Source organism: Neolamprologus brichardi, chromosome 7 (genome assembly GCF_056152115.1).
Source record: "Neolamprologus brichardi isolate AB-2024 chromosome 7, ASM5615211v1, whole genome shotgun sequence".
Taxonomy (NCBI): Eukaryota; Metazoa; Chordata; class Actinopteri; order Cichliformes; family Cichlidae; genus Neolamprologus; species Neolamprologus brichardi.
The window spans coordinates 52032295-52053077 of NC_142110.1; the positions used below are offsets into that span (position 1 = coordinate 52032295).

Consider the following 20783-nt stretch of genomic DNA (forward strand, 5'->3'; position numbering starts at 1 on the left):
CCTACTTTTTCTGAAACTTTTACTTTAGTAACATTATGAGGCTGACTGTAGTTTTTGTTACCGTGGCAGGAATCTTCAGAGGTCCGTGGTCCTCAAGAGATCTTATAATTACCTTGGTGACACAGACTATAAATTGAAACTAGCACTCTATACCCTGTAAAATAGACTCACTGGACACTGTATTAGATACACCTGTTCAGCCGATTGTTAATGCAAATATCTAATACACAATCACATGGCAGCAACTCAGTGCATGAAAATATGTATATGAAGAAAGACAACAGCAAACTAAAAAAATAACCGATGCCATGCAGAAGAGCACTGCTGAACACACAGCACCTTGAAACTTCAAGCAGATGAGCTACAGAAGCAGAAGACTGCACTTCTGTTAGCTAAGAACAGGAAACTAAGGCTACAGTTCACATCAGTTCACCAAAAGTGGACAACAGAAGACAGATGGTAAATTCAGAATTTAGAAAAAAAAATAAAAGCATGGATCCATCCTGGCTTAGGCTACTGGTGGTAGGCTGCTCATGGTATAATGGTTTGAGGGATATTTTCTTGGCCTTAGTGCCAGTTGAGTATTGTTTAATTATTTAAACACAATTGCCTACCTGACTATTGTTGCGTACCATGCCCAAACCTTTGTTACGATAATGTGTACCCATCTTCTGATGGCTGCTTGCAGCTCAATAAGAAGATCAGATCATCTGAAACTGTTTGCTGGAACATGACAGTGAAACTTTACTGTACTCAATTTGTCTGTCTGCACAGTCTCCATATCTCAATCCGCTAGTGCACTTTTGGGATGTGTAATTTTTGAATCACTTATGTGTAGCCAACAAGTTTGCAGCAGCTATGTGACGCTATCATGACAATATGGACCAAAATCTCAGGAGGAATGTTTCCAGAACCTTGTTGAGTCTATGCCATGAAGAATTAAGGGAGTTCTGAAGGTCCAGCATAGTTTTATCATGGTGTAGCTCTGTCAGCAGCTCTGTCCTGGACAGTCCCCTAGAATCCAAAGTGGGTTTGAGGAGGATGTCCATTATGGACAACACTCTCATTGCCTGCATGAGAATGTGGAGGACATGAGCAGCTCATTTAGCACATACATACCATAATATACAATATATGTGTGTATATTATCACCCCCACTGCACTTTATGTACATATGAAAAAATCTCTGAGGGTATTTGACTGTATATAGCAGCCATTTCTAAATAGCACAAACCACTCTTGTATAGTTTTTTTTGGTTTTTATATTTGTATACTATTTTTCATATTTATTCATTTTTCTTTTTTTAATACAGTTCTAATTCATCCCGACTCATTCCTGCTGCTGTAACAACAGCAGTTTCCCCAGTGTGGGATTAATAAAGTCTATGTCTCTGTCCAATTATTAAGTAGTAAATGTCGAGCAGACATTACGCCTGGATGACTTCATCTACCTAATGAATTTGTACAAACATGAGTGGTTGTCAAAGGATCTGACTTTCTTCTGGTGTAAGAAAGAAAAACATACCAAAAGTCTTATTTTTTCAACAGATTTTATTGTGGTTGTTTTTTTAATGTTTGTTCCTTAGTAGTGGTTCCTCTTACATTAGATTCACCATATGGGTAGAGGAAATATTGCACACAAACATCAGAAAGCACTAAGGAGTATTTTTTACTTGAAACTAAGTCCTATAAGTTACACATGAGTCCAGGGGAAAAGGGCAGAGATGATCGATGCAAAGATCACAAGACACCTATACCACACAGCTGCAGACAAACATTATTAAAGTTCTCCTGGGAGAAAGATCAGGAGACAAGGCAGATAAAGAGACAGAGAGAGAAAAAAGAGAAAGTGCAGAGAAAGAAGAGAGAGAAAAGAGTAGTGTCAGTTCAAAGTTTGCAGGTTGCTGTTTGCTCGACAGTAAGGTTGTAGTGTTAGCTTCAGGTTGTCCTGCAGGAAAACTGCATTATTGTGGTATCAGGAACACCTGGCATCACTCGACTCATATCTCGTACCGTTTGTGCGTCGAGTGAATAGCCCCAAATATGAAAAGCCTGTTTGAATTGGTAAATGTTTCTACAGAAGCTGGCCTGTCAAAGTTGATCTGTTGTCTCTGTACTGTTAGTTTGTTATGTGTCGTGTTTAAAGTGTCTAGTCTTGGTTTTACATACTTTCATCTAAAACACACAAGTCAGTCACTTTCACCTCTGTGTGCTGCCCCTCAACGAGAGAAAAAAGCTTCTACTAGAAGCTGATTCCCATCTCATTCGTGATTAATTTTTCAGCCTCCTTATGCTGAACCCTCCACCTAGAAAATCTACAATGTGCTGCATTCAGTATCATGTTTATATCAACACTGTGCCACTGGCGATTCCTTGGAGCGTAGAATACATGTGTCATGGCACAATTTGCGAAAACCCTAAAATGCTCCTCAAATGTCTTTATTTAGCCTACGTAGCCCTGTTGGTCTTAAAGCAAATTTGAGCAAAACCCCCATGAAAAAAAGAAAAAAAATACTAATTTATCATAACTCATGCATGTCTTCCAAACACTTCATCTGCCACAAAGCTATTTATAATTATAGTACAATGCTTTAGAAAAACAAGACATTTTAAGGTTTATGAAAATATCCTGCTTCACCAGCTTTCCAGTGGGAAAAGGCTAGCTCCCCCCATTGCGCATTGATTACATACAAAACGTTCATAAGAAACAAGATTGGATATTCTTTTCTAGAAAGAACTTAAAATCGGTAAATAAATCAGCAAGCTGAAATAAAAGGCATTCCTCTTTGTAGATTATGCAGATGTGACAAAGACAGGGGAGAGCGCCATGAAGCAACTTCCTGTTGCACAGTGTAAAAGGCTGCCTGGACGATCAAGCACGTTAACTGAAATTTAAACGTAATAACTTACTTATACACAGACAGCGGCGTAAACCAGACAAAAACAGACGCTAAATCAATTAAAATCCAGCCAGCTCAAAAGAACACAAAACGCAGATAACATTTTCATAACGGTGGAGCAATCAGATTTTCCCGTAATGAATAAGATAAGTTAGACATCATTAATGTTAATCAGTGTTCAGTGACCATTCAAGTTGAATCATATTTGCTATCGTTCAACTCTATAACCTTTTAACATCATTCTTAGGGTTGACTTCCAGTGCTTAAAGCCACCTGTCTAATCTGCAAGATCTGTGCCACTTCTTATACATTCACTTTGATTCCCTAAGGCAGTAACAGAAAACATGTTATATTTATCCTTTGGTGTGGATAACAGACATTTTCTTTTTCAAAACATACCAGATGTAAAGTAGTTGTGTTTGCTGAAAGTTGTTAGGCTGATTGAAAGCTTTCTCACGTATGATGTGGGGATGCAGAGGAAACTCAATACATCAACAACAACATCATTTTCTTGAACTTCACTAGACTCAGCAAAACTGAACAATCATAGCTTGGCTGGTTTATTTGGTTTCCTATCTCCCCCGGTACTCTACCTGCATGAAACATCACCCTTTGCGTGGACTCCTTCAGAGCTGATCTGTATTACTGTTAGTACATAGGAGGAAAGTTTGGTAATCAGTCCTTGTTGCCGATATTTATTTCATTCTGTGTTTAGGTGTCTGCTTAGTTTTTATGCTACATGGATTGGTTTTCTTACTTAAAATTGTGTGTGGCCTTCCTGATCTCTCAAGGAACAGGCCTACATTTCTATCTTACAAGCTGGGAAGGATTCGTCCTGCATGACGACAGTGCTGCTGCTGGCCAGTACCATGATGTTCAACTCCTGTTGCTTGTCATGAGTCTCCTGGTACCACTCTCTCATCACATCAGTGTCATGGGTTGGAATGAGGGTGACCTAACATGGGCGACAAAGAGACTCAAGAAACTGAAATGGCATCTTGAATTCAAATAATCATATAAAAACATTAACTTTAGTTGAAGCAGAGGTTTGTTTTTTTTGTTTTTTAATTTTTGCTGTACCGTAAATAAAAAAAATGCTGCAAAAGCACACAAAACACAATGGAAATAGAAAAGAAATTATGCAAAAGCTGAAAACAATTATAAATCATGATACAGAACAGAAGTGTTGAAGGGGAAACCATATTGTGTGTTGCAACGAGGTGTGTCTGATAGCACTGTGTTGATGTTGGTCCAGGATCTGCACTGCAAATGATGAATCACATTGTTGCAAAGTCGTAGCTTTGCAATGTGAGGATAAAATGCATTTGTTTACACACAACTCTCTTCTGAAACAAATGGTAAGCATTTTAAGTGTTTTCATCCAAATTTAGGTTACTCATGCTGCTTTGCTTGTGATACTTTTAAAAACATGAACTACTTTCTTGGATAATGCTAACTGAATGCTCAGACATCGTCATTGGTCAGTTACAACATTGCTCCTGGACTAAAATTATTATGAATTTAGAGAAACAACACCACCACTGGGATATCAGACAGTGCATGGAACGGCTGCGGAAGTGAAGTGACAAGGTAACAGTAACAGTTTGCTAATAGCAAACAATGTATTAACAGTATTATATGAATCACAGAAAATACACCTGACTTTTGCAACACTGATGAACCCCGTGCTTCTGTTAAGCATGTCTCAGTGCAGTCCTTTGCATGTTTTGGTTTCTGTCACATGTGCTAGTCTGTGACATTAGCGTATCCCCAGACACGCCTCTGTTGTGTTATGCGAATACTCAACTTCTGCTGTGTTTTTTTCCCATTTCCATTGCATTTTATTCAGCATCTGTTGTGTTTGGTGTGCTTTTGCAGCATTTTTCTCTTTCCTGGTGTTTTCTTAAGTTGCAGTCCATTTGACCTCTTGGACCACTGTATTGCATTATTACATTATAGTATTATATATTATAGTATATTAATACTTGGTACTTACTTGCATATTGTTTCCCCACTGGGCTTTTCCTTCAAGTAAAGCATCAAGGACAGCCCGATTGGGTTCCTGAGCTGCCTGGTCATTGCCACTTACTACATAGTAAGAGGACCGCACACGCTTAAAGAACTCAGCATCCACATTTTTGGCACTGCAGTGATTAGGGATGTAAACCAAATCCATGTACATCGGAGGACAATTTGGTAGAGATGTCCCACCTGATACCTTTCCACTTCCTGTACCTGAAAAAAATGTAAATTTGCCTCAGATGACATTTAGAAAATAATAAATAAAAACAAAAGATACTGTGCCGCAAATAGATGTCAAAAACTGATATGTGATACACTATACATATATATATGTATATAAGTACTCACCTGATGTGCTGCTTTTTACCCCTCTGGAGGCAGAGGTATTGGTTGCATTTTTGGCATCTTTCCCTTCTCCTACACCCTTCTTTGGAGAGGCCGTCTTTGAGTCCTTCACTTTTGATAGACCAACCTTTCTAGATGGTGATGAAGATTTTTTGGAAAGTTTTTTCTTGTTGGGCTTTTCGCCTCCTTCTGTGTTAGCATTGTGGAGGTTTTCTTCAGCCTTGAGGGCCTCTGGATCGACCATGCAGACGTCATGGTGACCTGAAGATGGAGCAAGGTCCCTGAGTGCAACGGGAGGAGGATCAGCATGCCTGTAGGTGAGGGTTCTGTCAGTAGGCAGAGTCTCAGAGTCATCTTCAGAGTCAATGTTTGCATCTGCTGTAATTGAGGGGCACTCTTCTGTCCCTGGTGGAACATCTGAATCTGTCTGGGAGGGAGCAGATTCACTAATGGATGTTGGCGGTGTCTCCTCACATTGCCTGGTGTAGAGCTTACCTCCTGGTGGTGGAGGTCCTCCTCCTGACTTGGCCAGAGGTTTCTCATCGTCCAAGGCATTCTCTTCATTGATGAAATACTCCAGAGGGTTAGGGTTGATAAAAGATGGGGAGAGTTCTGTTTTGGGGTGACGGTATTCACATGAAGTAACTAGGCAGAGGTCCACATCTGTCTTAGATGGAGCACAGGGGCTCCTCTTAGTGGAGTCTGGGTCTTTGGAGCCACAGGCAGAATTATACTGATCACAAGAGAGTGGCAGATGTGATGGGGAAGGACGTTTAGGGCTCACAGGGGATTTTTTCTCAAATGTATAATCCTCACATTTAAAGGGATTAGTTTCCTTTGCCTGGAAAAGTGTCTCCTCTTTTGAAAGAGTGAAAGAAGAGGATGGGGAAGTAGCTTTTGGGGGTGAGGGTGACCTGTCATATTCTTGGTATGTGTCAGATTTATCAGCTATATCCTCCACAGATGGTGAAATGGGGCTGCTGCTTTCTTTACCTGCTGGACCTCCAAGCACAGGGGATGGCTCACTGGAATGGGGAGAGTGGATTAGTGAGGTTGCTTTGGGGGTGACTGGAGACTTTTCTGTTTGCTCAACCACAGCACGTGTCATCTCTGTCATTTGGCATGGGGTTGTTGCAGAGGGAGTAGACTGAGATGCATCTGATGGGGTTGCAGAAGTGGCACAAACTGAATCATTTTCTTCAAAAAGTGATGGATTTTCCACTGCAGGGGTTGGGTCTCCAGATGCTCTTATGTCAGTTGCATCTGAAGGACTGTAGTCAACCTCAGTTGGGCCATTTTCAGTAGCACGTGAGCTGCCCACTGATGGGTGCTCTGGGGACTGCTTGCTGAAGTCCAGGGCTAAGGAATGGTCAGGGGATTCCTGACCAAACTCTATTGACATGGTAGAGTGCTCTGGGGATTTTGTATCCTGCATCTGTGTCCTGCTTTTTGTTTTGGGGGAGATGTCTGGGGAGATTGACATTGGCCTTGGGCTATCATCCTTGGATGGAGATCCCTCTGCCTCATGGAAAGTGGTTGGGGTCTGAACCACAGAGACGGACAAAGAATCGTCTACTTCAGTTGAGTGAGGAGAGCCCACTTCGGCATGAAGGGAAGGAGAGTCTGTGGTTGGTTCTGGCAAGGAGCTGGTGGCCAGGGAAGCTGTGGATGCTGAAGCTAAATGTGAGAAAGTGTCCTCTGCTACTACTTCCTCCAGAGGAGTTCCAGACTTATCTGATGTAGTGCCCTCTGAAATTGACATTTTACTCTCTTCTTTGAACGCTGTGAAAGGGTTGATGTCTGATTCATGTTTGGTCAGTGGTGCTGAAAAAAAGACGGAATGACTGTTTTCTCCTGTTTTCTTAGGATCTATATCAAAGGGGGACTTTTCCTTCTTTGTTGGAGAATCAGGTTCAGCTGTTGGCGAGCTCTTTGGTGAGGATGCTACCCTCTCTACTGGGGAGGAACTTTCTAGTTCCTGTTCATGAGGCTCTGGGGTAACTCTGTTGGAGGAATCTTCTTTATCACTTGTAACCTCCACAATTACTGGACCCTGTTCTTTTCTTTCTTCTGATGCAGTTGCCAGAGCTCCCGCTTTTTCATCTACGGGTGACTGATAGTAGGGAGTGTGACCAGATGACTGAGGCGAATTAGCACCTTCTAATGTCTTATCATCTGGGCTAATGGAGGAATCTGCTGTTGCTCTGGTGTATCCTGCCAGTGTGGTGGATAATTCTATTGGAGGAGCAAACACTGATGGTGAATCAGATATATCCTTATTGTCAACTGAGGGAGATCGCACAAAAGGTACTGTTGTGGATACTGAACTGAGTTTAGATGAATCCGCATCAAACTGAGCAGTGGCAAAGCATTTAGCTTTTCCTGCAGAGAGAAAATCCTTAGAGAATTTATCTTCTTCTAGAGATGAAGGCGGAGATATTGTAGAAGCAGAATGGTTGTAGTCCTGACCTTCAGTGGCATCACTCTGAGAGTGATTTAAACATGGAATATCCTGAAGTTGAGAGAGCTTCTTTCTGTCACACTCTGATGTGCCAAACCTGCCAACATCCCGTGATGGAGACTCATTCTCGTCATTGGTGGCTTCATCGCTCATAATGTCCCTGGGAGTCATCTCATCCATCGGAGTAGGTACACTAGAGATTTCAATGGTGGACTGGGTGTGGCCAGATGTGACAGTGTAATCTTCAGGAGGTTCATCTCTGTTCTCTTCATCGGAGGCTGTTGAACTCTCAAAGCCAACTGGCACCATTTCATCATGGATAGACTCAGCTGGAGACACTGGTGAGGACACTTTAGGTGAAGCAGATACAAACAGCTTTTGATTCTCTGTTTCTTTTTGACTAATGAAATGATTTTCTACGTTGTTGTTTTCAGCACTAACTTGTTTCATTTCAGCATGTTTCTCTTGGTGTTCTTCCACACTGGGAGGAAGATTATTTTTAACCAATTCTGCTTTCTGTGGTTCATATATTTCTTCAGTCTCTCCTTTCTCTTCATAATCCCCTCCCTCAGATGTCTCCTCCATCACAGTGCCCTCATCATCAAACTTCTCTGATACACTTCCATTGATTTTTCCCTTGAGTACTTGTTCATCTGGAGTCTCTCCACTTTCTCCTTCCACCTCAGTTGTGGTTATACCTTCATCAACAGACTCTAATGCCTCAGGTGACTCTTTGGTTTGAATCACTTCTTCATGGTGTATCATCACAGTCTCCTTTTCCACATTTTGTTCAACTGTTGCATCGTCCTCCATCAACTCTTCAGCTCTGAGCTCTTCAAAGTCCTTAGTGAGGTCCTCTGGTGAGGACATCAGAGATCTTTCTTCTTCTGGATCCACTGTCACTGGAGCAGCACTAGCTTCCACTTTGGTGGTATCCTCTTTTGTCTCCTTCTTTGCCACCTTTATCTTTCCTTTGTCTTTTAACTTTGATGGACCTCCTGAATCTTTCTTTGAAGCATCATCTTTTTTCAGAGGCTTTGGTTTGAGATTCTTTTCTTCACCTGCAGCAGATGCCTTTTTTATATCTTTTAATGGCCTTTTGGCATCTTTCTTTTGCTCTTTCTTTTCTTCTTTCTTCTCTTTCATAGGTGAGTCTCTTCTGATATCCTTTTTTAGACCTTTCTTTGCATCCTCTTTCTTCACTTTTTCATCTTTTTTGCTTTCTTGTTTGGGGGTTTCATCTTTTTTTGCCACTTCTTTTTTAACCTCCTTTTTCTTTTCCACAGACGCTTTGGCCTCCTTTTTAACAATCTTCTCTTTTGGTTTCTTTTTTTCTGGCGTTTCATTTTGGGCAGCTTGCTCTGCCTTTGCTTTTGATTCTTTCTCAAGTGCCTTTCCCTTTTTCAGTGGGACTTTTTCTTTTTTCTCCATCTTTTGTGTTTTTTCACGAGCTGATTCTGCATCAGCCTTTGCCTTTTCTGGTGTTTCCTCAGTGGAATCCTTCCTGATGTTTTTGACTGGTGAAGGCTTTGGGGTAGACTTGAGGCTCTCTTTGCTGTCTGTTCGGTGTTTCATCTTGGCTTGCTTCAGTGTTGGTGTCGATGGCATGTTAGCAGACACTGCTTTTTGAATATAAACAGGCTGCTTCAAGAAGTCCAGGTGCTTAAGCTTTTCTAAACCTTCAAAAATATGATGCTGGGTGGCATTTCCGGGAAAGAGAACACGAACAACCTTATCTGAGGGATTTGCAGGGTGCCACACAATGAGTGAAGCAATGGAAATCATGTGAGAGAGAGGGAACTCTGATTCTTTTCCATTCGGGAGCAGGATGGAAGTGGTGTCCTTTTCACTTCCTGTCCACTGTTTTATGAAGTGCTGCATGTCCTTGCTGTTCTTTGATGGATTAAGCACATACATCTCAAGCTTGCCCACGCCCATTTTCTGAAAAAGTATGATCGGTTCTATAGTGTTTCCTACAGATCTTTGCAAAGGCTCAGTCCGTAAATTTAGTTTGTTAAGAAACTGCTGAGTGAAAGCTGCCTCCTCAACATTTCTGCGCACTCTGTAATTGGGTTCAGGATTGTCCAGGTTTTCGGGAAGATTCACAAACACAATGCCAATGTCTGGAGAAATCATGTTCTTCACCCAGTCGCTGTTTGCTGTTGAACCCTGCGACTGTTCCTCCTCAAGCTCTGCAATCTTCCTCAGCAGCATGCTATTGATGCCCGGAAGATTGTCGTCACCAATGTGGGTCAGGAGAATGGAGTCCACCCGGTCTAGATGTCTCACCAGCTTCCAAAAACACGACTTTCTGTCTGAACCTCCATTGATTAGCATGTTGAAGCCGTTGACAGCAAAGAGAGCGGAGTCACCGCGACCTCCGGGGAAAATGTAGCAGCATGGTTTGGAGAGCTTGAGGAATCCACCTGAGGTTGGTGGTTCTAACATGTCAAAAGGAGTTGGGATCTCTACAGATTCAGATAAGTACTCTGTGAACTCTGAGAGGCCCTCCATTTCAGGAAGGATGAGAGTGGAGTTTAGTTTAATGTTAATGAAGTCCTGCAGATTGTGTTTGTCCAAGTTGGAATTTTTCCATTCGCCTTGTTCGGGGCAGGAGAGAGTGAGGTTGGCTTTGTTTGCTGGGTGAATGGTGCTGAGCAATTCACCAATCTGGCCATGAGAAAAAATGATTGACTTTTAATGGAATCAGTAATGCACTTACAATGATTTCAGGTTCAGTATGTGTCTGTAAGTATATGGTTAGACCACCACACATTTTTTTCTCATTCTTTTTTTACCTTTCAATAACCATTATGTAAATGTGTCGGTACAATGTAGCATATGTTGTATGTCATAAGAAGAACCCTCCCCATGTTTGCTCACCTCTTGGTCAGTGAATATGTCTATGAAACTGAAAAATGAGAACAATCCAGACTGAAGGATCAGCTCCCCGGTGTTTTCAGAGCATTGTCCTGACAAGACCAAAAGTTTGTGTCTGGCAGTGTCAGAGATCATCAAACGCACCTAGAAAGGAGAAAAAATATACGTTGTCTGTGCACTGATTTGTTCAACAGTACATAATAATTTATATAAACTTGGAGAAAAGCATTTATGTGGTGACTATTTACTGCAGCTGCAGTCCTTCTCCTCAAAATAATTATATTAAAAAGGAAATAAAGAAGCTCAATACTTACGCATTTAGCTTAAGGATAAATGTACTAGAAATACCACCAGCTTCAAGTCACTTATTTCCATTAGCTAATTAGCTTAATTGTTCTCTGACTGTCTATTGTACTGCCATCACTCTATCTCATTGTCCTCCACTATTTCTGATGTTCTTTTTTTCTACTTCAGCACCATCAGTTTCTCTGGGCGGCTGGCCAAATCACCCCTGCTGTGCTCTGTGATATTATAAGTGCAGAGTGTGACTGCAAACAGGGAGGGAGTGAAGGAAACAACGAGAAGGCGCAATTCCTGATCCTCTCATATTTTTATTCTCGCGAAATCCAAAATCTGTGCTTGCTATCCCGGCAATAAAGAACACATCAGTCCAGGTTCTTAGATTTCTTATTACACCCCCCCTGTTTTTGGTTCTTAGTCAACATCAGCAAACACATCGGGCTGAATAATTACCTGTTTTAAGATTTAAATGTTTTGTAAATGCTGATGGGAGAATAATGGGAAGAAGCTATAATTTCTAGTAGGAAAAATGTTTTACCTCGGTACTGACGGCTTCATCTGAAGGGTTGATGAGCACAACGGTCTCCAGAATATTACTTTTGTGGTGAAGAATTCTCTGGCCTGAAAAGAAAACAGAAAACAGATATAGTAAAATAAATGATTAAATATAAACTCATGCTATGAGTTATATATAAACCCTGCTGTGAGTATAATTAGATAGAACCATAATCAATCTACAGAGTAGCTGACCAACAGAAAACTGTTTTTATTATTTTTCAAAGTGTATCAGATACAGCCTCTCAGTAATGATGATATCCTACTTTATTGTATAAAAGGCACAATAAAAGAAGGAAAGTATTTACTAATTTGCCAACCAAACCAATTGGCTGATTATTCAAGGAAATAACTTGATTTATCATTTAATAATCGTAGAAATTATTATTATTATTGTATGATCTGCTGTACAATATAGTGCCAATAAAATAAAATTGAATTGAATTAAAAATCAAGTATTTTTTGCCCCTGTGCTTATTAATTTATAGCAAATTAATTGCTAGAATAATTAAAACTGCAACAATTTCCTCTCTGAAAACTCAATCCTTGCACCTGTTTCATGTCTACTCTGAATTTCAGTCTCTGTAACCTACATTAAAAGATGGGAAGCATACAGTATTCACCTTTTTGCCTTAATATTTGATCATTAGCATGATTATTGTCATCATAATAAGATAAAACTGATTACAAAGCTGTAATGAATCTCCACTCCTCTGGTTCTTATAAGGAAATCCTCCTTCGTTTACCTTTGTTGTAAGACACCAGTTTACCAGTCAGCTTATGTAAGTGACACGAGAATAATTTCTCTTTGATCTTTTTGAATTCATCCATATAAAACTCTCCTATTAATATTTATATATTAACAGCAATGACAGATTTTTCATGAAATATACATATTTCTATTACACATGTTCTATTGCCTTGTTCTTCACTGTTCATGCAGGAAATTTAAGTGGCCAGACATTTACATAAATTTGTTGTTTGTTTTAATCACATAATTCTTTTAACACTGTACATACACGTTTGCTGTTTACTTTTAGCTTGTCAGTTCTGCAGCTGTTCCGTCACATTTTTTTGTCTCCCCACAAATACTTATATTGTGTTTTATTTTATTTTTTTTATCTATTTATTTATGTTTTGCAAGCTCTTGCAGCTTTTTTTCTATTTACGTTGTGCTTTATTCAACTTGCAGTGTGCTTGAACTCCCAGTTCCTATAATAACCCTTATTATTTGTAACAGTGTTATACACTAAAGACACAAAATAAAAATTATTATTAACATAGCTGATTATTCTGCCAATTAGTTTCTGCCTGTAATAACTGACCAAATATCTATTTGAAAAATGTCTATCAAATTTTCCCAAATATAAAGATGATGCTTTAAACTGGCTACTTTATTCAACAAACAAACATTGACATACTGCAAGGTTGTTTCATTAGTTTTGTTCAAAAAAATTTAAATGTGTCCCAATTATTGGACAATTACTGACTAGCCACTTCTTTTACAGTGCTACACAACTCCAGTCAGACTCGGCCTCTGTGAGATGACAGACAGCACCGACATGGCTGGGTTATTATCTGCCTCACTCTAACACCCAGTAACGATTTGAACTCTGACAATGGCCACTAAAAATAGTTGAATCTGCAGCAGTTTGAGAAAGGTAATATTTCCTCTCTCATGAGACGGAGTGATTAGACAGAACACCAACAGTGTTGTGACAGGCCCGTGATCAATCTTCTAGGTTTTGGTTGATTGATTATGACTGTGACCCCACTGTGTGTGTGTGAGGGGGGTTTGGCTGTCCTCTGGCCCAGCGGATGAGACATGAACATGGTATCTTTAGCTTCATTATCCATCCCTACATGTCAGGCTTCACTCAGTCAACCCCACAGACCCTTTGTTTCTCCTCACTGTCACCAACATCAAGCATCAACTGATATTAAACTACAAGACACAGATCTTATTTTTATTCATTTATTTCAGTCAAAACAAACAAGCAAAAAAATGTTGCTGCTATAATGGAAAGACAAAGGATGAGAATCTGCTTTGTGTGAAGTGCTTGGATCCAGACTGTAAATTCAGAAGCACGGTGTTGAAGACTGAGTGTGGCTTGTCCCTGGAGATGCAATACTCCAGCAGCTATCTGACTGCTCAGCTGATTCCTCCATACATATTTCATATAGCAGCAGATTCTCATGAAGGAATGCACAACCATTAACTCTACTGCTTCACCCCAGAGGGTTATCATGCCTTATAGAAAACACTCTCATTCACTGCTGTGTTTCCTACACAGTAAATGACTGCTGGGGTCTAATAATCTCGGGGGTTCTGTAAAAACTGAAATAATGGTTCGAGGTTTTGTTCCCTCCCAGGCATTTGTCAGTTCTGTTTTTGGGGGTGTGGATGGAAAAAAATAATAACGAATTCTTCTAGAATGATTGTAATCTAGAGATTTTGTGTAAATTCAACATCATGACAGAAGCTTAAATGACAAAAGGGTCATTGCTTTCATTTTTTTGAGTGCATAGTGGATATTTTCCAACAGAATCTATTGAACACCTTAAATGTGTGTCATTTTTTTCTCAGTGAGCAGGCAATGAATGCATCAGCTTTGTTTCTTTTATTTCTAGTGTTGGTACATACACCTTTGAGATGCGAACAAGCTGTTGGTGATTTCTGTCAAACCGATGGGCCTCGTGAAAAACAGTTTTCCTTTGCACCTGCATTTTACCGGCATGTTGAAGATTTGTGTCTGTCTACTACAACCATCATAAAACCACTGCTACTCAGGGGGTGGAAAAACCTTCACTAAAACCCATTCTGAGGAGGCAGTGGTCTGACCGGTGCTCCTCTAAGATCAACTGTGGAAACACTTTTCAGTGATCTGTGAAATGAGAGAACAATCAATCCCTAAAGTCTATTTTTAATTCTGCTTGTGCTGCTGTAAACAAAGCCATAACTGTAACCGCTAATGCAAAAGAGACGCATCTCTTTTGTCTTTGTCCCTCTTCATGGGTTACGCCCTGCTTACTGGCCTTTTATGTGATGAAATAGACAGTATAGCACAGCACTCCTCACAGGAAAAAAACAAACTATCCATCACCACCGCCATGTGTCTGATTTAACTCATCAAAAAGTGACAGATTGCACACAGGAGCTTGTTTGACCCTGACAATTACTTTGATCGATATGAAAATCCTTAAAACCCAGTGCGTCTCTGTCTCAGCGGGAGGCGAGGTAATGTGACATGCATCGCTAAACATTCTCCTTCTGGCTGAATAGGAAGAGGACGACCGGTTGGTTTTGCCCTCTCTGCAACTGACCGAGCCAGATGGGAACATCAATGAGGATGGCACCCCACCAAAAATAGATCAGTGGAACAACTAAATTCAGCGCCTCCTTCCTTTTGCTTTAAAGTAAACCGCACATTTAAGGACAAGGACTGGATCTGCTCCTCTAGATCCCCAGTATTGTGTGTGTCAGCAAGTGTATTTCATACCAAAACAGTGGCGTCCAGCAGAGACACTGGCAAAATGTTTACTGTGACTTTTGGATTTGTCTCCAACCAAGCATATATAACATGTCTGGTAATGGAGCTAATGGAAATGATCCAACTTGAAAAGCAGTCGATCACCTGTGGCACCATATTGATTCTCACTGCCAGCATTCAGCTTTTAACATCTTCATAGTCATTACTTTAGGAATTAGCCCATGCAATTGAATGACAAGCTGCCAGATGAAAGGCAGTTATTATTACAATTTTTTTCTATTGCAGTGCTTATAATATCAGGGGATGTGGGACTTTTTATGATGCAGGTGAATAAAACTGCTGATCTGCAGTTGGAGTCAGGAATTAAGAGAAAACAGACCATTAGGAATATTTTCTTCTCTGACAAATGAATAAAAGTCAACACAGTTTTTAAATATCATCGATCATAAATTGCAGTCTTGTCTTCAAGAATCTCATTAGCGAGGCTTCTTCATGGATTTGCGGTTTAGACATGTCTTTTGAGGCTTCACTGATGTCTGCACTGATGGCAGAGTGATGGGAAATCTATAAGTAAACAGAAGTGTCATATGTCTATAGAGGAAAGGCAGGTGGTCTCCCATCTAGCCTGCTCTTCTTCCTCTCTTTTCCTTGTTACTGTGAGGTCCAGGCATCCTGTGCGCCACGTGATTGACGGTTCGTCGTTCATCAAGCAGACAGGTAATTGCATTTACCCTTCTGAGCCGGATTTCACCCGCTGGTTTTCCTCTAAAGAATAATCTCTAAGCAATGAATGAAACCACCCTATCAGCTAAAGAGAAAACTCAAGAATGCAGCATTTAAAGATGTTTCATTGATTTTTCTTTATTACAGCTAAGGGTAAGTCCCACTGAAAATCAACTCATAAGATCAACTCACTAAACAGCCCTCCGAGAACCGATGCCGATTCATTTCTGACAAGATGCTTGATACAACTTCTGTTAGCAAGGATTAACTATTTTTTTTAACCTTTTATGTTTCACTCAACTTCGATGTTGTTTCCTGTTAAATCCTAATTTATAATTAATAAAGTCATATCAAGCATAGTTTTAATTCAGGCACAGGGGTGCCTGAAGGTCACGGTCACGGCTGCAATTGGAGCAGATCAATTCATCTCAGTGCCAGCCCACCTGTACTGATGGCTCAACATCTATGGGTCCAAAGGACAAATCTCATGTAAGGAGTGTATTTAAGCTGCCATAGCATGCCCATAGTGTGCAAGTGCAAGCTGCTTTGCAGCCCATTACCAATTCAGCTTCTAGCTGCTGCTCCTGATAATATACACCTTTCCGTGAAAAAGTATGGGGAGGTACCGCATCCATCCAATTCAATTCAGTTTAATTTATATAGCAACAAATCACAACAACAGTTGCCTCAAGGCAATACAAAGCACCACAATTATTTTAGAGAAAACCCCACCAGTCAGATGAGCCCCTATGAGCAAGCACTTGGTGACAATAGGAAGTAAAAACTCCCTCCAACAGGAAGAAAACCCTGGTTTTCTATTGCAGCCGTGACCGTGACCTTCAGGCACCCCTGTGCCTGAATTAAAACTATGCTTGATATGACTTTATTAATTATAAATTAGAAAACCCCGGTTTTCTTCCTGTTGGAGGTGAGGGGAGAAAGGTAGGACAAAATCCATCCAACCTCCATCCTCTTAAGAGGTTTTCCCATTTGGGGTGTGGTGGGACTGGAGCCTATAGAAGAGTTCTCTGGTAACACCCTCCAGAGACTAGTCTTAGATCACTTAGCATGGGCTAACACAGAGACAGACACCTATGGACAATTTAGAATCACCGATTAACCTAGCATGCATGTCTTTGGACTCTGAGAGGAAGCCAGAGTACCTGGAGTGAACTCACGCAGCCTCCAGGAGAACACACAAACCTCACATACAGTAGAAGGAACCCAATCAGCCAGCGGGTTCAAACCAGGAACCCTCTTGCTCTTGAAGCACCAGTACTAAGCACAGTGCACCAGGTGACAGAAGTGATGTCATTATTGTTTTTAAATCATTTTTTTAATTAACAATATTATGATTCAAAAGTTTAAAATATATATATGTGAATTAAAAAGAATCATGACATTTTACATAAAACCCTACAAACCCGTCAAATTGTACAGTTCACATCAAGCTGAAATCAAAAATGTAAAAAGGTAAAAAAAAGAGTTGCCAAAAGGAAAGAAATCCAATATGAGAAAATAACATTATTGATTTTTTGCCTGCCAAGACATTGACTCTCAAAGTGTTCTCTTCATTCTGCTGCGTGTCTCTCTGTGTGACCTTGCTTATTTATCACCCCAATCTCTCTTCAGCCTATTCTTACTCCATTATTTCCTCTCCTCTCACCACCCCACCCGCCTGTGTCATTGTCTTTCTTTAAAAGCCCTTCCCCTCACCCTCTTGCTCCCTGAGTCCTCCCCGTTCCCCTCCCTTCTTTATTTTCATGGACAGACACCGCCACTAGGGATTCGACATTGCTAATTACTCCCAAATCAACTGTGCATCTAGTTGCAAGGCAACAGCACACTGGAGGAAACAGCAAGAGTGGAGGATGGGAAGACGGGATAAAAGGGAGTGTGAAGCTGGAGTGCTGTTAAATGTCATTCTGGATGAATCCTGCCTCTCAGATGACTGTATTTCATTTCTGAGATTTGATACAGGGATATTAATGCATTAGAATCGACCTACTGATTTAGTTTGCAGCCACATTTATCGGCTCGATCAATCTATTAAACATCTAACCACATACAAAGCTGGTCGTTCTCAATGTGGAGCAGAAGCTTTAACTGCTGGGGACTGTCAAAGCCATGTTGCCTACTGATACACCACATGTCCTGCCACACTGAATGTGTTTCATCTTCATACAGACTCCTTCACTTTGCAAATGACACAAAGGTAAAAGTGCCTTGCAAGAAAATGCTGACAGGGTGTATCCTGTGGTAGGCAATAAAGCCTGCGTGTTTAGGATTCCACAAGGAAGCTATAGCTGACTTAGATGTAATGGTGGACACTGCTGAGAAACGCAGCTATGAAACTGTAAATACTCAAGTACTGTGCTTCACAACATATTTTATGACAGGGGTAGATTGAAATAAATTAAAATAAAAAAGGGGGTCTTTTATATAGTGATTGTTTTTACTTTTAATACATTAAGCGTATTATTTCTCACATGACTGCAAAAGTGTATGTCTTTGGTTTCTGTTTACTACACAATGGAAGCTGTTAGAAAAATCTCAAGACATTAATCGGTGTGAAACGTTGTGGCATAAATTTCCAGTTTACCTCTGACATCTGCAGAGAAACGAGCCGAGTGTCTGGACACAAACAGCTTGAGTTCCTGGTCCAGGTTGCAGTCAATTAAGTTGGCATCCCACGAGCGGATCCCTGCAACACAAGCACACAAGCAGAAACAAAACTGTGAAAAGTCACCTTCCCTCGTTAATTCTCTTCCTAAAATTTACAGGAAAATCTTGACACGAGCAAGGATTGACTTTTAATTTGGCAAGAGGAATGAAATCTATAATAGGAAATATCTATATCCCTATTTCTGTTTGGCCATGGTGCCAGAAGCAGGGACGACCTCTGTTGTGCTGACTCATTGCAGTGTCATCCTCTCTATAATTTTGCAAAGCCAAGGCCTAATGAAGGCTTCCGAGAAGTTATTTGATAGCAGCAGTGAATCAGTGTTACTCTGAGGTGAACAACAGACGATGGGCTGAAAACACTTATTTTAGCAACAGGGCTTAAACCTTAAAAAAATAGATGACAGCATAAGTTAAAAATCAAAACACCATTAAATAAGATCATTTTTAATTTAAATACAGCATGAAGGGGACAGCATAAATGTATTTATTGAATTTTTTTCCCACCCAAGGTCAAGTGTAAACTTGACAATACACAGAGAGAGAGAGAGAGAGAGAGAGAGAGAGAGAGAGAGAGAGAGAGAGAGAGAAATGACTGTGGCCCCAACAGGTTCAAAAATTTATTTATTCATTTTTTGTTTGGTACATCTGTATACATCATCAGCAGATTTAACCTTTAACAAAGAGCCACACCTACTCTGTGCTTTTACTCTGATAGTGCCTGGAAAATCTAGAAGTGTGCAGGGTAAAGATAATATGAACCCATCTTAGTTTTACGCCCACGCAGATACTGCGCCATGCCCCCCACCCCCCCTTACAAACAGTGCACTATGGCCAGTGAGGCAGGCCTCTACAGCAGCTGTAGCCTTTCTAAAAAAACGCCCCGCTTCACTTTGAAGATGGGTCCTCCTGGCTTTCCGTAGGGACCGCAGTGCGGACCGAGCCACGCCCACAAGCCGGTGTGTGGGATGAGAGAGAAAGCTGGATGCAGGAGGGTAGTGATGGAGGAATATTCCCACGGGGATGAAGGGGGAATTCGTTGATTGTAATTCAAGGGCGCGTACTGTAGCAGTCTCGAAACGCAAACTGTCAACTTCACGACACAAACCGAGAGAAAACTCTCGTTTCCTCCTTCAGGCCGTGAACTGTGACACAAAAGCAAGGTGCTGCGAGGGACCCTCAAAAACCCGATTCGCTTCACTGCACTGACGCACAATCCGAATTGAATGCTGAATCATTGCTCGTCAGCTTCATAACAGCACCAGGCCCACGTGTGTTGTGGCTGGCAACAACTGAACCCACTGATATTATGTGATAGAAAAGAAATGATACAGAACTGCCCCTGAACGCGGTTGTTGGTGGGTAAAATACCCGAGGGCGAAGATGTAGTGATTATTTTCCTCTAGCTCACAGTGATGTTACTGGGAGGGGCTGACAGATAGCACCACCGCAGTCTACTTCAAACAGCTGCCCAACAAATAACACTCAGACTGTGTTCATTACTCGTTGACACGCGTAATTCCTCACCACCGTTCACAAAGCAAAGAGCTGCAAATAACTATAGCTCCAAAAAAGAAAAAAAGAAAAAAAAGAATAAAACCCCGCACAGATTATGTGACTTTATGCTGCCAAACTTCCAGTCTATCCGTCTCCGTTCCAGTTGTTTTGAACACGTCAAGAGGAGCTCTCTGGCCTACACCCCCTTTCACAAAGCCCCATCTTACCTTTCTCTATGTCCGCAATGGCACACTTCAGATGCTCCTCCGTTACGATCTCTCCGATAACAACCAGCAGGTAGAATTTGCTGTCATTAAAGTGCTGCGAGGGGCTCGAGGATGTCAGCGACGCCCCGGTGTTGCTTTGGCCGCCTAAAGTCTCCATGTCTGCAGATTCAACCAGGGTTGCCATCCTCTCCTGCTGTCTATCTTCTCTTTTTTACGCCCCCGCTCTCTCGCTGTCTCTCGTTTGCGGATCCCAGCCTCCCCTTATTCGCTGCAGAGCTTTGGAGTGGTCTCCAGACATGCAAGTGCAGCCTTGATAGGAGTGGCCCTTGCTTTTTATACCAGCAGACACAGTGTCACATTCGGTAACCGGGGAGAGACGAGGGCGCCGGAGGGTTTTTTTTCGCATACTCACTCCACAGCTGATGTCATCCGCAACGAATCAAACGCATCCGGAAGTCACTGAGATTTTATGCTGTCCCTTGTTTTCATCGGTGCTGGACTCCTCACTACTTGTTACTCCTATTAAAAAATACTTAGAGCACTGATGTTTCACCCCTCTGAGTTCAGTTTCTGATGTTGGGTTGTAGTAAACGAGTTGTAGTTCTGTTAGCGCAGTGAAAATCTTTATAGACCTTTCTGACGTGCTTTTTGAGATTCAGTTTTTAAACAGACTTTTTATTTACTTTAAACCGAGATTTCA

The 20783-nt window shown here is 41.1% G+C and overlaps 1 protein-coding gene across 1 annotated transcript; it reads right to left on the minus strand.

Annotated features, from left to right (window-relative positions):
- Positions 1-1533: 1533 nt before the first annotated feature.
- map1b (microtubule-associated protein 1B) lies at positions 1534-20515 on the minus strand. The gene is made up of 7 exons (XM_006796804.3): positions 20084-20515; positions 18280-18381; positions 11447-11529; positions 10612-10752; positions 5271-10398; positions 4897-5135; positions 1534-3855 (listed from the first exon to the last, which is right to left on the minus strand). The coding sequence occupies exons 1-7, from the start codon at positions 20265-20267 to the stop codon at positions 3700-3702; spliced, it is 6033 nt and encodes a 2010-aa protein (XP_006796867.2). The 5' UTR covers positions 20268-20515; the 3' UTR covers positions 1534-3699.
- Positions 20516-20783: the final 268 nt, after the last annotated feature.

Excerpts from the sequence above, each read along its gene's own strand:
- map1b (XM_006796804.3), bottom strand. The coding sequence starts at position 20,267 with ATGGCAACCCTGGTTGAATCTGCAGACATGGAGACTTTAGGCGGCCAA. Across the intron at positions 10,399-10,611 it reads ACATATTCACTGACCAAGAG|ATTGGTGAATTGCTCAGCAC; the intron begins GTGAGCAAACAT and ends TCTCATGGCCAG. Across the intron at positions 3,856-4,896 it reads AGTGGGGAAACAATATGCAA|GTCACCCTCATTCCAACCCA; the intron begins GTAAGTACCAAG and ends CGCCCATGTTAG.